The 22,016-nt window shown below is 38.5% G+C and overlaps 1 protein-coding gene across 10 annotated transcripts in view; it reads right to left on the reverse strand.

The window, feature by feature from the left end:
- Nucleotides 1-22,016, reverse strand: part of SPHKAP (SPHK1 interactor, AKAP domain containing) — a 122,425-nt gene that overhangs the window by 21,125 nt on the left and 79,284 nt on the right. For 6 of the 10 annotated variants that reach the window (XR_012490111.2, XM_074314449.2, XM_074314442.2 and 3 more), the window contains 4 exons: nt 19,541-19,600; nt 17,819-17,968; nt 13,638-13,893; nt 8,265-12,024 (listed from right to left, as the gene is read on the reverse strand). Coding sequence is in view for 9 of the 10 variants with exons in the window: in XM_074314449.2 (XP_074170550.2) it covers nt 8,265-12,024; nt 13,638-13,893; nt 17,819-17,968; nt 19,541-19,600 (4,226 nt within the window). In the remaining variant the exon portion in view is untranslated. The remainder of the gene's footprint in view (nt 1-8,264; nt 12,025-13,637; nt 13,894-17,818; nt 17,969-19,540; nt 19,601-22,016) is intronic. The other 4 variants (XM_019737395.3, XM_019737394.3, XM_019737396.3 and 1 more) reach the window with 1 other exon arrangement.

Genomic DNA, 22,016 nt, shown 5'->3' on the forward strand with positions numbered 1-22,016 from the left:
CACGTCTCTGCCCCTCCTACCAGTCTCTACGTGGCTTCTTCTTTATATCCTTAGTTATAAAACTTCTGTTCAGCCAGACTTCAGATGGTCTTCCAGGTTGATTACTCCATAATTTAGTATTAATTTTAATGTGTTCATGGAAGGAAGCAGGCACAGTGTTTATCTACTCCATCATCTTGGATCTTAGGAAATGTCTCCAATTCGTTTTAAATGTATTAAGACTTGGTTTATAGCATTATGGTCCATAGTGGTGAGTATTTCATGTGCTCTCTAAAAAAAAAAATGTATATTCTGATAGAGTGTTTAATAAATATTATGTCAAGTTGATTGAGAATGTTGTTCAAGTCTTGTATATCCTTATTGATTTTCTGTCTATTATTCTATCAATTACTGAGAAAAGAGTGTGAACTTTCCAAATACAATTGTGAATTTTTTATTTCTCCTTCCTGCTCTACCATGTTTTGTTTCATGTAGTTTAAAGGTCTGTTATTTAGATGATTGCATATTTCAATTATTATGTCTTTTTTATGAATTTGCCCCTCTGTCATTATAAAATATCCCTCTTTATCCCCGATAAAATTCCTTGTCCTGAATTCTATTCAGTCTAATATTAATATAGATACTCCATCTTTCTTTTATTTCTTTTTCCATCATTTTACTTAAAATTATCTGTATCTATATATTTGAAACTCATTTCTTATAGTTTATGGTAGGGTTTTGCTTTTTGTATTCAATCTGACAATCTCTGCCTTTTAATTGGAGTGTTTAGATCATTAATAATTAATACAAATATGAATATGATTTGATTTAAATATATCATCTTGAGAATTTCCTATTAGTTCTATCTGTTCTTTGTTTCTTTTCCTCTCTTTTCCTGCATTTTGCTGTACTACTTCAAAAAAATTTTAGTGTTGCATTTTAACTCCAAAACAAAGAGCATAGCTCTTTGTTTTATTTTTTTTTAGTAGTTATTCTATGGTTTACAATGTGCATCTTTAATTCATCACAGTCTACCTTGAGATTACATTATACAAATTCAGATAGAATAGGAGACTCTTAGAACAGTTTATTTCCATTTCCTTCTCCCATTCTTTGTGCCACAATTGACATATTGTAGTTCTATAGATGTCATAAAACACTATTTCTTTTTGTTTGAAATAATTATCTTTTAAATAAAATTTAAAAGTAAGAAAACGTGTTTTATATTTATCTAGATATTTACTATTTCGAGAATTCTTTGTTCCTTTGTATGGATCCAAGTTTCCAGCAGTATTAGTTTTCTTCAGCCTAATAATTTCTATTAACACTTCTTGTGCAGATACCTTAGCGTTATATTCTCTAATATTATATTTGTATAAAACATTACTATTTAGTCTTTATTTATTTGTTTGTTTATTTATTTAGAGCAGTTTTAGGTTCACAGTAAAATTGAGCTCGGAAGAACAGAGTTCCCATATGCCTGTCTTCCCTACACAGGCACAGCCTCCCCCACTATCAACATCCTACACCACAGTGGTACATTTATTATAGCCAATGAACCTACATTGATACGTCATTATCACTGAAAGTACACAGTTTAATTTAGAGTTCACTTCAGTGTTATGTATTTTATGGGTGTGGACAAATGTACAATGACACATATCCACTATTATAGTATCAACAGAATAGTTTTACTGCTCTAAAAATCCTCTGTGCTCCCCTATTTACCCCTCCCTCCTTCCTAACTTCTAGCAACCACTGATCTTTCTGTTGTATCCATATGGACAGAGCCTGTATCCCAGAATGTTATATAGTTGGAACTATACAACCTTTTCAGATTGATTTCTTTCACTTAATAATATGCATTTCAATTTCCTCCATGTCTTTTCATGGTTTAATAGATCATATATATATATATATGATATTTTAGTGTGATATATATATATTTATATTTATATATTTCATTTTAGTGTTGAATAACATTCCATTGTCTAGATGTACAAGAGTTTACTTATCCATTAACCCACTAAAGGAAATCTTAGTTGTTTACAAGTTTTGGCAATTATGAATATAGCTGCTATAAAATCTTGTGTGTATGTGTTTTGTGTGGACGTAAGTTTTCAACTCATTTGGGTAAACACTAAGAAGCATGATTGCTGGATCGTATGATAAGAGTATGTTTATTTTTGTAAGAAACTGTCAAACTATCTTCCAAATTTTCTGTAGTATTTCTGCATTTCTACCAGCAACAAATATGATTTCCGGTTGTTCCACATTCTTGCTCACATTTTGCATTGTCAGTGTTTTGTATTTTGGCCATTCTCATGAGTGTGTAGTGGCATCTCACTGTTATTTAACTTTGCAATTGCCTAATAACATATGATGTTGAGCATATTTTCATATGCTTATTTGCCATCTGTATACTTTCTTTGACGAGGTGTCTGTTCAAGTCTTTTGACCATTTGTTAAAAATCAGGTTGCTTGTTTTCATATTGTTGAGTTTTAACAGTTCTTTGTATATTTTGTATAACAATCCTTTATCAGTTATGTCTTTTGAGAATATTTTCTGCCAATCTGTGACTTGTCTTCTGGTCCTCTTAACAGTGTTTTTCACAGAGCAGTTTCTAATTTTAATGAACTCTACTTTATCAATTTTTTCTTTCAAAGATCATGTCTTTTGTGTTGTATCTGAAAAAATCATTGCCAAACACAAGGTCACCTAAACTTTCTCCTATGTTATCTTCTAAGAATTTTATAGTTTTGTGTTTTACATTTAAGTCTATGATCCATTTTGAGTTAATTTTTGTGAAGGGTGTAAGTTTTATATCTATTTTCTTTTTCTTTCTTTTTTTTTTCTGCCTGTGGATGACTTGTTGTTCCAATACTCTTTCTTGAATAAATTATCTTTTTTTCCATTGCCTTTGATCATTTGCCAAAGATCAGTTGACTATATTTGCATAGGTCTATTTCTGGGCTCTTTTTTCTGTTTCATTGATCTATTTGTTTATTCTTTCACCAATCCCACACTGTCTTGATTATTGTACCTTTACAGTAAGCCTTGAAATCAGATAGTGTCATCCTGTCTTTGTCTTTCTCCTTTAATATTATGTTGGCTATTCCGGGTCTTTTGCCTCTCTGTATAAGCGTAAGCATCATTTTATTAATATCCACAAAATAAATGGCTGGGATTTTGAATGGGATTGCATTGACTCTATAGATCAAGTTAGGAAGAACTGATATCTTGACAGTATTGAGTCTTCCTATCCACAAATGGCCTTTATTTTTTGTTGAGTTAAGAATATCAGGTTGGCAGTTTTTTCCTTCAGCACAGTAAATATGTCATTCTTTGTCTTTTAGATTATATTGTTTCTGATGAGAAGTATGCATTTTTTTGTGTTCTCAGTATGTCAAGTTTCTCTTTCTTTGGGTTGCTTGTGAGATAATTTCTTTGTCATTGAGTTTTAATAATTTGATTATGAGGTGCCTTGATGTGGTTTTCTTTTTGTTTATCCCGATTACGGTTCATTGCACTTTTTGATTTGTAAGTTTATTTATTAATCTTCACATTCATGTACACCTTTAAATTTCAGAGCATATTTATAATAGGTATTTAAAGTCCTTATTTTTTAATTTCATCATCTCTGTAATTTCTGGATGTATTTATATTGACTGTTCTCTAGGTTAGGGTGACATTTTTCTGTTTCTTTGTAAGTGTAACATTTTTTGATTGGATGTTCCATTGCAAATTCATGTTGTTGAGTGATGGATTTTGTTGTCTTTCTTTAAAGAGTGTTGGACTCATTCTAGTTAAATTAATTTTAGTTCAGTTTGATCTGTTCAATGCTTTTTTTCAAGTTTTGTTAAGGCAAGTTTAGATTAGCCTCTATTTTTCAGACTCGTTTAGCCTAATCCTATGGTGTGATTCTTTTAGGGTCTCTACTAAATGTTGCATATTTTTAACATGGATACTCTGCTCAGGCTTCTTGGCACTAAGCTTCTCCCAGTCCTGTGTGAGCTAACAGAATTGTTCAATTTACAGTTTTCCAGCTTCATGGGGTTTCACACATATATTCGTGGCTCAGAGTTCAGCAACCAAGTCGAGTGGACCCCACTGCAGACTTCTGGAGTTCTGTCTCTACCTAGCGCCCTCTAATGTCTGACTTCTCAACTGCAAGTGCCCTCTGAGCTCTGCTCAGGTTTCTCCTCTTTGAACTCAAGTTGTCTGAAAAGGGAACCCAGACCAAAAGTTGAGGTGATTATAGGGCTCACAATATTTGTTTCCCTTCTCTCAATGTGCTGTTTGTTGCACAAGTCTGACAACAGTTTTCTCGTATAATTAGCTCATTTTTCTAGTTTACAGGGGGAAGGCAAGTTCAGCTTCAATTACCTCATTGTGGGTGGAAAGAGAAATCCTTTCACGTTTATCTTTGACTATAATTCTCTCCACAAGTATGCTATTGAAGCTTCTGTTTCAATGATTTTATTTACTTTAAATAATTATTTTATATCTAGAGCTTTTCATTTCAGTTTATTTTAAATCTACCCTATCCTATTTAATCATAGTTTGTTCCTTGCTCCTGTTCTAAATACCTTATGTTTTTCAACCATTTAAAATATATGTATTTTATATTCTGTATCTAATAATTCCAACATCTGAAATTCTTGTTAGGGCTAATTCTGCCATTTCATGTTTGTGCTGAGTCTTGCTTACAATACCTTGATTCAATGTGTATCTTGCAATTTGAGGTTCTGAGCTCAAATTTGCTGGGGCTTCCTCTGTTGGAATCCTTCGAGAATTGGGTGGGCTTCAACATCCAGAGATTTATTTTTGTCCCTGCCAAGGTCTCATAGTGTTGTCAACCTGAGTTTGCTTTAAGGTATTTTACCAGCTTGGGGGCTCCCTGGACCACTCAAATGGTACAAATTAGAACTCCAAACATGCATTAGGTTAAAAATTCTTAAGAGATTCATCCCCCCCCCCCCAGAAACCTAACCCTAAGAGATAATATATATTTTTTAAATATCAAATCACTTTTCTAGTGGGTAACCCCTTTCCCAAATTCTTATTTATACTGAGAACATAACCTTTCAAGATGCGGAGGTGGGTGTCAGTTCTAAGTGGTCGTCATTCAGTGGCCCACAGTATCATTTCCTGGTTTCCTTGAGTCTTTAGAAAATGAACCTTTGGGTTGCTGAAACTGGCAAATGCTTTAAGTGCAGCTGCATAATCAGCTTTAACTTACCACTTTTGTTTCCAGATCCTTTCATTTTCCTGCCTCTGAGATGAGGATGATGTTGACAGTGGTGATGATGATAATAATTAATGATATTGTTAAGCTCAGCCCTGTATTTAAAAGGATGTTTATTATATTTAATCCAGACTTTCTAGTTGATTCATACTGGGAGGATTTTTCCGGCTAGCTAGAACAGCATTATGTGAAATGCAAGTCTCACTTCAGTTTTTCACATGGCTGACACTTGGTCGTCCTTTCGGTCTCATCTCAAATGCCAACATCCTATCTTAAGTAGACACTTCCCCCAATCAGTTATTCTCTATTGCATTACTGTTTTTATTTTTTCTCCCATCACACTCTTGTCTAATAACTTTTTTTTCCCAAAGAGGTTTTCCATGTATATTGTTTGTCTCTCCCACTGATGCGTAAGAGCCATGGGACCAGGCACCAAATCTCTGTATTGTTCTGTGTCTGCAGCCCTAAGGATAATGTGCATCCCAGAAAGGGCATCAAACATTTATTGGAAGAGTAAGTCTTCTTTTGAAGCAAATATAAATGAACACACAACATAAAATATGCTTCTAAAAAATCAGATTAGGTCAGTGAGTACAACATGTGATGCTCAGAATTCTCAGTTTGGTGTTTATACCTTGTGGTCTCAAATGATCACAAAGATGATTATTCTTCAATCATCTCAGAGAGGGCAGATGAGTTAAGAACACAATAATGCCAACTGAGAGGACAGTATTTTCCCAGAAATCAACAACTGGGCTACCCTACATCATTTAAGCTCTTTGTAATTGAAGGGTAATTCAGGTATCTGGACAACTGTGGTGGCCTAAAATACAACAAACGTTTCTATTTGGGTATGACTTCCATAATATAGTCTGAAGTTGTTATTATTTTATTACATAAAAAAGTAAGAAAGTGATTTTATGTTGAGCTTTTATGAAGTTTTCAGTAAGAATTATGAAAATGTCCCTCAGATAGTAGCCTAAAAATATCCTCAGGACATGACACCTCCCACCTCTAAACAAAATGAAGAGTGCCTGTCTCACCTAACTCTCTTGTGGGTAAGTGGGTAGGAACTCCTTCATAGGGAATTGAGTTCCGTTTTTAGCTATTTTGACACATCAAATTTCATGATAACAACTCTGAGCTTAGGAAAAATGATCTATATATGACTAATTTCTCCTCTTGCAAATCCGGGGAATTCTCCTCTGTTGTAATAAAATTCTCACTGTTTATAACAAGTTTTTCTTGGGAAAATAATCCCTTGGAAAAAAGGCAATGATATATCCTAACCCAAAACAACAATAACCATAAAGTAAACATTTATTTAGTAGGCACTGATTTTAGAGCTTTATGTGCATTTCTTTATTTAAGTCTTAAGAATCCTCTTATGACATTATTATTATTATTATTATTCCCATTTATAGGTGAGTAAACTGAGGTAGAGAGATTAAGGAAGTTGCCCAAGGTGACATGGTTACAAGGTTAGTTAGTGGAGTTGATGTTCTAGAACAATTCTTTATACTGCTTCACAAAGAAAAACATATTTAATATTTAGTATGTTTTGGAAGCAGACCCATCTCTTCAATTTTTAAGGCTGGTGATTCCACATCTAAAATGGGGTGTTCCATTGTCTCCTATCTCAAGTTAAAGTAATTTTAAAGAACTGCACATTGGCTATTTAGTTTCTTCAACTCTTTGATCACTTTTAAAAACTTGGAATTCTCCATACTTCCTGACGGTGGTGAATGTTAAAGTGAGGTGAGGTGCTCCTGTAAGACTGATAAGTATTGTTTTTAGCTGAAGAATTACTGATACATAAGAACTTGTCTTGGTTAACTTAACCTATACTTCATTTGGTTTAACTTTGTGTTCTTTTGCTTGTGTGTATACTTTCATGCTTTCTTCCATTTGATTTCTTCCTGAGTTTAATCCAATAGCAAAGTTAAGTTCTTAGCACTATGTGGCTGAGAATGGAATGCATGCACCTGGACCACACACGACCCACATGTTGTAATGATGCCCTATAATGATGGGGGACACCAGCACCTAAGGAGGGATCCCTTTTGCTTTCCTGGTGAGGCGGGGGAGATACTGGGGACACTTGAGAGCTGAAAAAAATTGATGAAGGCTGTGTTCAACTTGTTTATTGCAACTAAACATTTAAAAACCCCAGGTTCTTTGTACAATAGGCACATGTCTCTGAAAAGACTATGCAGGCTATTTCTCAACTCATGTTTCCCAAGGCCAGTAGCTTAATTTTTGTTTTCTTCTGTTTTGTTTAATTTTAACTATAGACCAAACATTTAAAAATGATACAATAGTTTAATTCAAGAATCTTATGAATTTTCTACAGGAAATGGGAGTTTTAAAAGGAATTGACACTTCTTTAAGCAGTCTGAGAGAAATAATTACTTTGCCTCAAATTCAAAAAGCATTGTCACCTACAATTACAATTTTCTGGAAGAGAAATTGAAATGACAGTACTCTAGTGTTGTTTTGTCCTGAATGCCGCCATAATTATACCATGCATCCAAAGAGCCAGCACTTGTGGGACACAGTGTCCTTGAAAAGATCTTTAGAACAAGGCAAAAAAGAAAAACTTGAAAGAGAAGGCCCTAGAGAAAAATGATACCAAAATATTTAATGCCAGTTTCGAATATTAAAGTTTATTTAAATTAAATTTTTTTTCAAATGGATTAGTTCCCATTTTTTTTTTTTTTTTTTTTGCTTAAAAATTGCCATGGGCAAAATTTTAAAAAGAAGCATACTATGGACGATTAATTTCAATAGGGAGAATAATATCCTAGTTCCTGTATTATGTAAATGAATCCAGTTTGTTTTAGAAATTAAAAAAACAGCAACACGAAAAACTTCCATCTTTCTATTGTAAGTGCATGGTAACCCAGGGAGGTCATTTATTGTCTCAGAAATTCATTTTTTGCATCAATAAGTCCCTAAGATTTAGAATAAATACGAATTAAGATGTAAACTCCAGTCCCATGCACCCTTATCTAGTCTCAGAGATGATTCACTCACCTATGATTTTGGCGGGCACTCTCGGCAGTGTCTCCATCCCTTGCCACATCTGGGCCTTTTTCTTCTTTCAAATGCTCTTCTGCTTCCTCTAGGGGGCCGTATTTGGAGAGGATGTCTTCAGGTTCGCCAACACACTCTTCTTTCTGATCTGTTTCAATCTGAATTAAAGGCACTTCTCTTGAACAAAGTGATCGCCTGGTGTGGTTTAGAGGGAGACCATCATGGCACAAGGAAGTTTCCTTTTTAGAATCTAAACCGTTGTGCTTTGTAAGAGGAGCATCTTTGCTTGGAGCCGACCGGAGGGGATGTTGGCTTCTGGTAACAGAGTCTTTCTTTGGGTAATCAATAGTCTCCTGGACAAGGAGAATTGGCCCACTTGGCACTCTGCTGGAAGCTAATCTGTTGGCACTCTTCTCCACTTGCACGGGAGAGCCACCAGGAACGGGCTCAGCATCAGCTGCCTGGGCATCATCCATTATAATTTTGTTCTTCCGCATGAGGGCCTCAATTGAGTTTGCCCATGTCTCATGAATTAACATAGCTGTGATCTGGTCGGTTCCACCTCTCCGATACAAGCAAGAGTCGGATTTGCAGAGCCCCGATGAGGAAGCACCACTGACTGGCTCTACGCTCAGGAAATCTCGCTGGCCGTTTTGAGCAAAGCCATCTAAGGAGTTGGCTTTGAATGGCGCATTCACCGTCAGCCTGGCGCCCAGGGATCTGCTATCTGGCATGGATGACTGTCTGTAACACAACGGGGATCGCAGAGAAGGTGACAGTAAGCTGGCTGTCCAATCCTGGCTGCTTCGCCTGGAGGAGGTGCTGTCTTTGCTTTCTCTTTCTGCATCCCTCAGCATGTACCTATAGAACTCCTCGGTTATACTCTCGGTGCTGGACTGCTTGGAGGGACAGCTTGGCCTCACACTGAGGTGGTCGTTTTTCCTGCACGCCTGCTGCATAGCTGAATTCAGAATGCTGCTGGCATTCTTGCCTGCGTAGTAATCCAGCAGTAACTCAAATCCTCTGCCTTCATTTTCCATCTGGTTCACCATGAACCTGGAAAACTCATCCGTGATGCTCTCACAGCTCGACTGCTTGGAGACGGAGCTGGCCCTGCTAACTGGCTGACTTAGGGTGCTCGTTAAACCCAGGCTGTTGACATAGGCTCTGACATTCGAGTCCTCCTCAGCGATGCTTTCACAGCTGGAGGCCTTCAGCCGGTTCCACCTGTCTCCGCTGTGTAACCGATTCCGGGGAAAGCTCTGGGCTTGCCAGACGCCATCCACCATGGAAAACTCTGTGAGGTTCATGATCTTGGCTGCCACTTCGTTTGCAAAAATATTGACAGAATCTGGGACGTCCTCAAGGTTCATGGACTCGTCCACAACCCTGTTCATCAGCTTCTCTTTTAGCTCCGGATGCTCATCCGTTTTCCTCTTAATCTCACTGAGCCGTGGTGGCTTGTGTTTCCTCACGGTGGCCACACCAGCCTGGCTCTCCTTCCTCTTCAAGGATCGGCAGGATATGTTCGGGGTAACCAGAAAATCATTTCCTCTTTTCCATGCACAAAACCAGGGCTGTTTTCCGTTTGAGTTGTCAAGGCAAATTGCTGCGATTTCAGTTGCCATGGAGACAATGGTCTCTGCTAATTCTTCCGCAAAGTCTGTAATGCAGTATGCCTCTGTGTGTTTTGCCTGCAGCATGGATTGAGCAGGAAGCGGCAAGTCATTCTCTAACAAAGACAGACTAACTTGAACTTCATTTTTGAGAGGCGGGGTGTTGGGACTGCAGCTGTCCTCCGCATCCTGGGAAACGCTGCTGCACTTGGTGACTGTCGGTGTCCTCTGTCCCTCTGAGGAGACTCTACGTTCACTCTCATTGTGACTGGGCATCGTATGAGGGTTTTTTGGATCCTTTGACATGGTTCCTTTCAGGTATATTTCCTCAGGGGATGTTTTGGCAGTCGAAGCACCAGGCACTCTGGGACTACAAGACAGTTCAGATTGCAGTGTGGTGCTCTGGAAGAGGCCTGATTTCGCTGGGCTTTTGCTGTCTTGCTTTGGATGCACCTTATCTACAGCATCATTGATAACAAGGCTAGTGCTATGTGGATTGCTAAGTGGATGGTTGCTGGAGTATTCAGTGGTTTTCATCCATGCCTGACCAGCAGCCTGATTAGGTGGCTGGCAGCCTAGGTCTGTTTCTCTCCATCCGATGGTCTCCTTAGAAAGGATGGTGGGACATTCACCCAACTGTACAAGATGGCTCATCTTCTTGAATGTGAAGCATATCACATTGAAGAGCAGTTGATTTGTACTTTCCATCAAGGTGTCCAGAGCTTCAGATGAATGCCTGCCATTGTTGGGGTCGATGATTTTATTTTTTTGGTGAACTTCATCAATGGCATGTTTCAGGATAACATTGGACAAGGCCAAGGCCAGTTCATTTCCAAGGACATTTTCTGAGCACAAGGCCTGAGGCTTTGAAGCAGTTTCCACGATTCTCCTGCTCATTGATTCCATGAGTTCTCCGAAGTTGCTGTAGGTTTTAGGCTTTGTTAGAACCAGAGTGGCCTCCTTGAGCAATGCCTCTGCGATGGCTTCATTTCTCAGCTCCGCGCCCCTGCTTGTCACTAAATTACAAATTGGGGGCATTGCTGCACAAGACTCCGCTGCAGACAAGAGCCCACCTGAGGCCGCTGGGTACTTCACCTCTCCTGTTTCACCCAGGCCACAGACAGCCACGGCACTCGCCACCTGAGTCATGCCACACAAAGCAGATGAAAATGAGTATTCACTGATGGAAGTTTCCTTGAGTACTTGGGATGCTTGAGTTTGCAGTGGCTCATTGCCTCCTAGTGAATGGTTTGAAACCAGGGCTTCTTGCTCCATTTTGAGTCTTTCTGTGGCCTTTGGACTGGAAATAGTTCCGATCACAGTGGCTGCACAAGCTAATGCTACTTCTAGAGCACTCTGGGGGTGTCTACTGGAGGTTTCTCCAGAGGGGACACCTGAAGTTTCAACAGCGAGTTCCATCTCAGGCCATGAAGAGATGCCTGGCTCAGGGGCAGCATCACTGCCATCTGGACTCTGAACAATGACAATTTTGGGGAGCTCATTCCATGACCGAGGGACCACGATATCTTTTGTGGAACAGCCACTGGGTAGCAGAGCACTTCCTACAGAGACACTGACCACAGAATCCTGGGGTAGTGTAGGCTGAGACTGAGATAATCTAATAAATGCATCTTGTAGCACGGACTCTGCTAAATTTGTAGCATACTCTCCAGTTGTGGCTTTTCCATCTTGTATGGGAAGAAGAGAGTTTGTTCCATCTTCAGTGTCTCCTTGGTCTAAGCTGTTGCCATGTTCAGTGACAGTACCACAGGCAGGAGGTCCATCTTTCTTAACCATCCTGGAGAAATAAGCATTACCTGGAATATATACTGCCTGCAATTTTTCCACTTGACCTTTAAATTTTTCTGAATAATAATAATTTGTGGCTGATCTGTCATTTTGCACAGCTCCACCTTTCCACTCTGATGGGTTGACTGATGGATCTAGACTCTGCAAGATTGTATCTTCTGCTCCTTTCTCCGGAGATTTTTCTGTTTTAATCAACGATGTATGATACTTGCTCATGTACTTGTCTTCCAAAATATTAAGTGACTTTTCCTTATTGTAATTCCATTCCTCTTGGGTGGTTTCCTTTGGCTTTTTACTTTCCATAACACTGGCTGAGACATTTATATTTTCACGGCCTAGTGAAGAGAAAATGAAGACCGCTTTTACTTTTGGGATAGCAGGTGCTCATGAGTCTAAAATAATAATTACTTGCTAAAAATGCTTTAAAGCATCATCTATCTTTCCCCCACTAAAATAAATAAATAAATACATAAATACATAAATAAATAACATAAAATGAAATAAATAACATTTGGATGTTTCCTCAGGAAGAAAACATCTGAAAAAGCTTTTGAGTTTCATTACGGAATGCCACCCAACAACCTGGCTTTCGATGCAGAATACAAATGCAGTGTTAGAATGGGAGAAGAAGGCTTTTGGGAGCTGAGATCTGGTCACCATTCTTCAGGGGAAAAGTAACCCCCAAATTGCATCTTGTAGCTCCTAGTGAGTAAAGCGGGTGGAAGGGGGATATTTAGAGCAACCTCAATAGTGGGTCTTGTTACAAAGTTTTGCTTTGAAGGTTACATAGGACTTGCCCCAGGGACAGTAGCAACAACATCTGGATTATCTCTTTCTAATGTTAAGAGTGGGGGAGCGGAGCCCGTTATTCACAGAGCTCCACTAATAAGTCAGTAGAAAGAGTGACTAAATGAGTACTAAGCACTTTCCTGGGTTATTTACTTCTGTCCTCACATTAATAATAGTATAATAAAGTCACATACCACGTAACGACATTTCAGTCAATGTCAGACCACATATATCACGTTGGTCCCATAAGATTATAATGTAGATGAACATTTCCCATTGCCTAGTGACATTGTAGCCATTACAATGTCCTCCTAAAACTCTTTCTACTTATTAAAGAAAAAGTTTTCTGTAAAACAATATACAGTGTTACACCGGCAGCAGTCTCATACATCTTGTGTTTACTGCATCTCTTGATTGCACCATTTTCTCTTGTGCTTGATTTAATCTCATGTTGTTTTGTACAGTAACGTGCTGTACAGGTTTGTAGCCCAGGAGCAATAGGCTACCCCACAGAGCCTAGGTGTGTCATGGGCTGTACCATCTAGGTGTGTGTGAGTGCACTCTGTGATGTTCGCACAGTGATAAAATCACCTTAGATGCATTTCTTAGATGCATTTCCCATCATGAACTGGCACATGACAACAATATCACATAATATAAAAATATAATTATATAACATAAATTTAAATGCAATAGTGCTATCATAACTATTATATTCTCAAATTATGGCTAAGGGCTCAGAAAGACTAGATAACTGACCCCAGATTTCTCAGCTTCAAAGAGGCCACGTGTGGCTTCAGGCCAGTCTAACATGGCTTCAACAAATAGGTGGCTTTTATGCAGGTCTTAGGGAAGTTAACTTTCCTCTCAGTGATACTCTCCATCTCTTGGCAGGCAGGACAATGTCCCTTTAAGACACACATCACCCTTAAGGCATCTTTAGAGAGAATGGAGCCATCTAACCATTAAGTCTACATGCATCAGTCAGCATCTTCCCTACTGTTTTCTTATCCTTCTTCCTGCCCTGAACTCAGTGAGTGAAGATTGTGATGTGTCAGCAAAACTGATGAGGCTTGACACTTTTCTCAAATTTCATCCAGACATTTTTAGAGGATGACTAACTTCAGAATGAGCATCTGTTTTACTGGCGAGTCCTCACCGTTCCTATATTCTTCCACCTCGCTTTCCTCCTCCAAGTGTTCAGACGCAGTGAGAAAGTCTTCCTCGATTGAAGACAGGGAACAGTTTGTGTCATCCTCCACTTTCAAGATGTTTGTCTCCAGGTGGAGCTGCCGCTCCTGCACCAGTTCCAGACCAATCAAGAATTTGTTGATTTCAAAGATGATGCAATTAGTACTGTTTGGTCTGTTCCCTCTGGCACACTGGACCAAGCAGATATCTGGCAGCCAAGGACACTAAAAGTAGAGAGAAAAAAGGCATTTATTAAAAGAGAAAATAGAAAACCATTGACTGACCTTTCTTCCACAAATCTCTCCTTTTTGAAGGAGTGGAGACTTTTAAAATATTTGGAATATCTTCTGGTCTTATACTGATGAGCTGCTTTAAAAAACAAACAAACAAACAAACAAAACAAAACAAACAAAACAAAAAAACCTTCAAATGATATTTGGGAGCACAGGGTACCTAGGAAAAAATTTGACTTAGGGGAAAACAGTCCAGTTGTAGCACATAGTTTTGTTCTCTTCCATTAAAGCAAAAATTGCCCTGGGCAAAGTTAAACAGGTAAGGAAGACTTTATTGAAAGATGTTAAAATGGGGGAGAGAGGCCAGAGTTGAGAGAGAGGCCACAACTCCACTGGAACAAGAGGCGTTGGCGTTTTTAAGAGCTGGTGTAGGCGGATTGTAGTCCATCTGTGCTTGCTCATTGGTTTTACTGAAGGAAAAGTGAATTTTTTGTATCTTCACGAAAGGAGGTAGTTTTGAAAATTGGAGCAAATCTCCCCAAGGGGTAAATTATTTTGTAGGCACCGCAATCCATCTGTTTTCACAGTTCAGCAATGTTGGGGACTAGAGCAATGCTGAATCTCCTCTTAGTCAACTGCAGCCAGTACCTGTTTGTTTAGGGGTAGTCTCGATTTGGTTGTCCTGTCCCATTACAAGTTGGTTATCTGCTAATTCATAAGTAAGGATGGAGAGATTGGTGAAAGCCACATGAACTGGGTTAATTGGGGAGGTTTACATCAGTCCCAAGGGCATAGCTCATGTTCTCGTACATCATGTGAGGACAGGAACAAACAAGCCACTTGGCACCTTTGACCCAGGAAATTACAGCACCAAAGATTTTTCGTGATCAGGTTAACGTTTTCAGAGGTCCACATAAGAAGTTACCTCACTTCTCTTAACTTAGTTTCCTATTCCATAAAATGGAGATAAAAATAATACCTTCCTCCATTAGTTCTTGGAGACTAGTCATAGTGATTTAATGAAATAATATGAGAGCACCTTCAGAAGCACAAAGGACTATTCAAATGCAAATTAGTTCCTTTCCATATCCAAAAAAACTGAAGGAAGATGAAGTAGAAAGACAATGTTTTTCAAAGCAAAATAAGCTACCAGGGTGGAGTACTGGTACTGGGGGAGTACGAAGATTAATTGTCCATTTACAAACTGGCTCCTTTGGGCAAGAAAAGTACAATATTATTGCAAAGCTAATGTAGAGATGGCCTTTTCTGTTGTTCTAGGAGTTTTGTTGTCTATGAGCAGCTTTCTCTTTGTTTATTCATGTCTTTTTCTTTTTACCTCAGCCAATGACTCTTGCGTTTTCATACTGCTACATTATTTTCAATTAAATTATACAACTGGAAAAATGTAAGGAAATGTTCAGAACATCGCTCATTTATTTATGTCCCTCATTTATTTATGTGTTTACTCATTCAACAAATATTTATATGCACCTACTAAGTGCTGAGTGGTAAATAAGTCAGACATCTTGCTGTCATGGAGCTCGGTATCTATAATCTGTATTCTCTCGGATCTCATTTTTTGTGGATATTATTAAATATATATAAACACATACACAGCTACCTATGCATATGTGTTAGAAAAGACTAATGAAGGCACACCGGTGAGCAACAAATGAGGAGGTGGTACAACAGTTATCCTTTCTCTTCCTCAAACTGTCCTCAGTGGAGTCTTAGGATCAGACTCTAAGAAATCTTAAGAAAAATAATCATGACAACAACCAACAGTCAGGTAAAATACTAAGTGGAAAATATAAGTAAAATCGATTATTTTCCTATAGAAAAAACATTTTTTTTTCTGAGATGGTTATGTACAATCATAAGATCTGCGCCTGTGGCTGTTTTTTCCACGAGATGCAGCACAATTTCACGAAGCCTGAGTTTGGGTCGGTCTGGGTGCAACCCACCATCCTTTCCAAACTGTACGTGTCTTATGCGGATGCTGGATCTTTGTCGGTTGGACCAGGAGGCCATGGGGAGAATTGGAAAGGACCTGGGAGTTGGAGTCCAACACACCTGGCTTGCAATACTGGCTGTTCCACTTTGTAGCTGTGTGACCCTGAAAGGTCCTTTCTGTGGGTGAAGTGATACTTAGGAAGTGGTGGGGACCCTTGGAACAAAGAAATTTGAGGTGTTTATGTTGTAGCTCACAGGAAATTCTTGACAGCTCTTAGGAAAAGTATGCAGAATTTTAAACACGTTTTTGATGGGTGATCTTTAATGAGTCCTGGGCAATTGTATTCTCCCTTACCCTAATGAATATTTGTGTTGCTTTTCTGACCAAACCCTTCCTTTGGGTCTCGCCCCCTGTGGGGTGTCATTTTTCTGGGCCACTCACAGTCCCAGTAATCCACATGGAGTTACTTCACCTCCAACTCCAGAGGTGATCGTGTGACCCAGGTCTGGACAATGTGAGTATCTTATTCCTTAGGCCACAGTGATTTATTCAGAAATGGGCACGTGACACTTGAGAGCCAATACGACACAATGAGACTGTTGCTGGAAGCCACCTGGAAGAGACTTTCACGCTTTCTTGCCCAACTTGAACCCAAAGGGATATTGCCTCCTTGCAGGAAGAGCTCCTCTGATAATGGGGTAAACAGAGAGAAAGCAGGAGAGAGGACATAGAGAAAATCCATGTCTGATGACTGTTTAAGTCCCTGTATTTACTCTGAATGTTTTAGTTACATGAGACAATGCATTCTCTTTGTGCAAGCCACTTTTCTGCCATGTTTAATTAGAAATCCTAACTAACAGGCCTAGTCTAGAAATACTCTTAAAACTCAGGTTTGAAAATTACTTTTGATCATCATGATTTTGCTTTATATAAAGAGAGGGTATTTAGAGGCATTTCTGTGTTCTCTTTTTAGATGATACATTTCCTCACTAAGGAAATGTGCTATTGACTGGGAGGAATTTTGTTCTAGTCTTGATTTGCAAATTGTAATGGGCTGTGTGCAGATTTTTATGAAGCATCTAGAGTAGAGAAAGTAATAGTGGGCCTCTGAAGTTTTTGATATTTTGAAAAATTGAAGAATAATATATTTTAAAAATTTTCAGCAAAACTAAAATCCAAGGAAGAACAATTTGCAAGAAAACAAATGCTCATTATCTTAATCTGGAGCTATCATTATCAGCATATCTTATTTGAGAAAATTAGCAAGCTTTTATGCAGTGTGCCCTTAGAAATCTTTTATATTTTTTTTCTGTAAGTTGATTAAACAATTAAATTTTTAAATTTTTCTTCAAATAAAGAGTATAATAATTTATATAACAACAATGAATGTCAGTATGTTGAATGAGAATAATAGCATTTTAATTCCTGCTTTATTTTCAGTAATCATTTTTTCTGGGAATTTCATTTTTGGGGGCCCAGGAAACACCTTTTGCATGCTGCGGTTGCTATCCTGTATTTATTAGCCTGGCTGTTTGGTACATGCTAAGAAATAAATAACACTCAGAAGGAAGAAATTGTGGGATTCCTCAACCACATGGTATGAATCAGAATTTTGGTATTGTTCTTGAAACAGAAGACAATTCTGTTTTTTATTGTCCAGTAGATTTGTAGAAAACTAAACTAACCAATCAATGCCTAGTGTGTCTGCTCTGGTTGAAGTGCCACTTAGCACCATGAACTTGAGAAAATAATAAATGTTAGGAGTTGCTGTAAAGAAAGCTCTGTCAAACTCTAAGTGGCAACATTTCGGAGAAATACAAATGAAGACTATTCTTGAGTACAAAGACATTTTTGATTTTTATGCTACAGGCGTTTACGTGCAGCATCTATTTGGGGGTCACACTGATTTGTGCCAAGAGCTGATCACTAGTGAAAACCTTATCAAGAGCTTATATTTCTTACCTGTGAAACTTCAAAGTCTGTCTGGAGATTTCCAGATGTTAACCCACTTAGGAGGACAATTTCATTTTCTTTTGGCTGTTGAACATTCATGGAGTTGATAAGTTTTGGGAGATCTGGTGATACGTTGACCAATTTCTGTAGAGCAAGAATCTTTACTAGTTTAGATGATTTCCTTTCATTTCCAAAACACTTCCCTCAAACTACTTACTGGCAAAAATAATATACTCATGTAACTATACATACTATAGATTACTTCATGTACTATATTACTAGAAGAGATTGTGTGAAATTGAAGCATAAAGGTTGAGATTGGAATAGAAAATTCCTTAATTATAAAGATTTAAAATTCTTTAGTTCTACATTTCCCAAAGTAAACATTTAATAATTACTGTTACACCACAGTTAAATATAGTAGTTTGGGAATTTTTTCCTCTGAAGTCCTGGGATAAGTGATGTGTTCTAATAAATCACCTGTTCTAATAAAGTCAATAATTAGATTAATAATAAAATAATTAGTAACATTGATTTTGTTTTGTTCTAGGCACTAAGCTAAAGACTGTACATATGTTACGTCTTATTATATTTGATCCCCACAGTGCCCCTCTATGGATTAAGTACCACTATTACTTTCTTTTTACACATAAGTAGCCTGAGGCCCAGTACCTCACACAAGTTTATGCAGCTAAATCATTGCCAAGTGTCTGCTCTTTGCCACAGCAAAAGACTGTCTCAAATCACTCACACAAATCTTCAGACATAGTTTTTTAAGATGCCAACTTGCTTTGGTCCTTCCTATTCTTTCTTTGGTGCACTCTGCACCATAATTCCATCAAATGAAATCCCATGCACAATTTATTCTGAAAGTCCCTCCCGAACTCCACAGATGGATGATATTGGAGCTCAGGGGAAATCTATAATGGATAATAATCTGCATGGGCAATTGGGTTCGAGAAGCTTCAGGTTGCAGCATTGTCAGGAGAAAAGCATTATAGGAGTAACTGAGTAATCGCTCGTCCTGTGGTAATCAAGCTGCAAATGGTATGCTGTTATACACTAAAAGCACTATACCAAATAGTAAGATCAAACCATCTTCAGCTTTGGGCATGAAATGATAATCATATCACACCAGTTAATTGTTTCCTGTTGTACCCGTGGGCTCTAGTTGCAAAGGACAGAGTGGGCCTTCAAGTTCTTGTGTGTTGTCAAAGGTTGACATCAGGATTCTCATAACTTCGGATGAGCTTGGAATATTTAGCTGCTGCGAGTGCGAAATGTTGGCTGAGCCCCAGGTGAGTGTAGGGCTAGCAAAGCAAAGTCAGAGACAAAACATTTGATGAAAGCAGTGGGAAGCAGCTAATATGAGAGGCAGAGGGAAGGGCTGGCTGGTATCAAAGCAGGTTTTGGAAAAACCTTGGAAAAGTCATTTCGGGCAGGGTGCTGGAGAGTGGAGAAGGGGACAGCAGAGAAAAGCTCTCTGTGGCACTGTTGGGCAGGACAAAGGGCCTACTTGGAGAGTGGCCCTGTCTCTGGGGAAGCAAAATATGCAAATATAAGCAGGGCAAAGTGCATGAGAAAGTGGCAGGAAGGGGTCATGGAACCACTCAAATGAAGTGTTTGTCTCCTACAAAATGAGCATCATTTCCATATGAACCCGTGTTGGCAGTCATGCGTGCAGTCAGCCCCTGCAATGAGCTCCCTGCGAGCTCGAGTTCCCAGTCTTACCTGCTGCAGGTGCTCCGTACTGCTCTCATCCTTGCTCACATCCAGGTTCACAAAGCAGACCTGGAAAAGTGGGCAAACGTGGTCAAGGAAGTGGAAAACCTGGCAGGTCTTTTTGAAGAAAGCAGGAATCAGCTGGGAGCAAATGAGTGGAGGGTTGTACACATTTTATATCAGTGATCTGGCCTTGAAACAGGCATTTTACCTTTGAGCTTCCATGTAGACCTCTAACACTCTCGTCGTAACTCCCGCTGATCCCACCAAATGCCCTCTTTCTTTCATGGCCCAACGAACAAAGCAGTCTGTTTGTATTAGAGTCAGTGCAACAGTGCCAACAAAAATCTTCTGGTTTTATAAAGTGCTGTCGAATCTCATGAAATAAGAGAAAAGATTTGTAGAACTCTAAGCCTTGGTTTGTAACTGCAGTGAACACGTCTCTCCATTTCCCTTTTCTAATGTTTTGTTCCCTTTCTCCTTTCACTGTTAATATAGTGTGAAGTGAGTGGATTTCTCTTTGCCTCATGGTTTTAGTTCATTTTAATTTATTTAATCTTGTATTGTTTGCCTTTTATTTTGCCATCTTAAATGTCTGAATAAGTTATAGTATAAAAACAATAGCTACAATACTAATAATTCAGAGCAACGTTTATTTAAATCTCAAACACATCACACAGATAAAAATCTATGGGCATTCAGATGGAGAGGGGGAGAAGAAATCTTGAAGTTTCAAAGAGGTGAGAGAATGTTCTGAGAGTGGAATAGGAGTTTGGTGGGTAGGGACCTGGGTGGGTGTCCCTGGGAGGTCTGATAGCATGAGTGATACTTGGAAGTAGAAAGTGCCACACACTATAAAGAAGCATCTAGCAAGAGTCAGATTGCGGCACAAGCCTGTGGAAAGGGAAGTGTTAGAAATAAGGTTCTGGAGGGTCTGTGTTAAATGAAATGATGGACATGAGATTTTACAATATTTTGCTAAAAAGCATCCAAAGGTTTTTATTCTTAACAAGTGGGTTTGACCATTTAATAGTGTGCAGATTAATTATCTGGAAATTTAGTCAAATGGTTGGACTTAAGTAGATGCCTGCAGGCATATGGGGCCTTCTGATTTCAGTTAGTTGTTCATGGTCATGTTTCTCAGAGTCCATCCTTTTTCTTTTTGAGATTAAAAAAACAAAATCAAAAGATTTTGGGAAAAGCCTTAAAAACTAAAATAGTTATGCATTGTGGAAGTGTAAAGATCATTATAGTTTTATTGCCCCAAATAATGGGCGATTTCCTCGTTTCCTGGGCTCACAATAACCTTGCAGTGTATCCTTAGGATATAATACCTGCTTGTTGACAATAACTGGACGGACATTTGGGGGAAGGAAGGGCATGAAATGCCACCCACCCTCTCATTCACAGCTTCTCTTTCTTGGCGTAATAAGATGGGTGAGTAGGGAGGAATTGGGCCTGAGTTCCTTCGCCAATAGTGCAAATGGAAGCATAAATAGTAGGTGGCACTTGGAAGGGATCCATGATCTAAGGCCATTTGAAAATATTTGTATAATAATAGTAACTTTGTCCTTGGAAAACTGGTTCAATATCCATTTGTACTCCAGGACTTTTCATAACATGCAGCTGGGATGGCAGTTACTGCTTACTGAATTGATTAGACGATTTTCCATTCTCCTTGAGGAAAGGTGCATTACCTTGATCCTGGGCTCTTATTACCTTATATCACAAAGGAGGAGGGAAAAACAGAGACCAAAGAAAAACATCTATAATAACAATTTCTCTGCCTTCTGATACTGTCTTTATGTCTCTGGAGATGAACTTACTTTTCCTTCACTCTGGGCTGCAATATAAAACTGCCTACATTTGACGGATACCCTCCACACTTAACTAGCTGGGCCCAAACCGGAACAAAGCAAGACATAAGTTAACCACTTGCTTATTGGAACATATATCTTTCCGTAGGTTTTTAGGGCCCAATTTTGGGAGTCTTTAACAAAAAGAAAAAGAGTTAAAAATTCTAACTTAGGTGTGAAAGTGAATATTCATTGATTTAGAAGATGGAATCACAACAAACCTCAAAAATAAAAATGTTGACAAATACCACAAACATGACAACTCCCAGAAAAATGATATTTTAATTAATCAACTGCCAATACATCTCCGCAATACTTTCCCCCTACATTTTTGGCTCTGTACTCCTTGATTTTCTCTTCATATCGTAGCAGTTTTATAGCATCATTTTCTCTAGAGGAAATAGAAAGATAATCCAGTCTTACTCTAATATTGTTGATGGGTTTTTTTTTAAGCTTCACAAACTTTTACTGATAATATCTTGTACACTTTCCAGGTTGATGTCAGATTTAGTGGGAAGCCACTGTAAAATTTTCTTCATCTATGGGTTGTCACAGGCATACTCATTACTTGTAATCCTATTACAGATTTGTGCTCTAAAACAGAAGCCTAAGTAAATTCTCTGTTGTTT

This window comes from Rhinolophus sinicus, chromosome 17, assembly GCF_057876585.1.
Source record: "Rhinolophus sinicus isolate RSI-liver-muscle chromosome 17, RSI-T2T, whole genome shotgun sequence".
Taxonomy (NCBI): domain Eukaryota; kingdom Metazoa; phylum Chordata; class Mammalia; order Chiroptera; family Rhinolophidae; genus Rhinolophus; species Rhinolophus sinicus.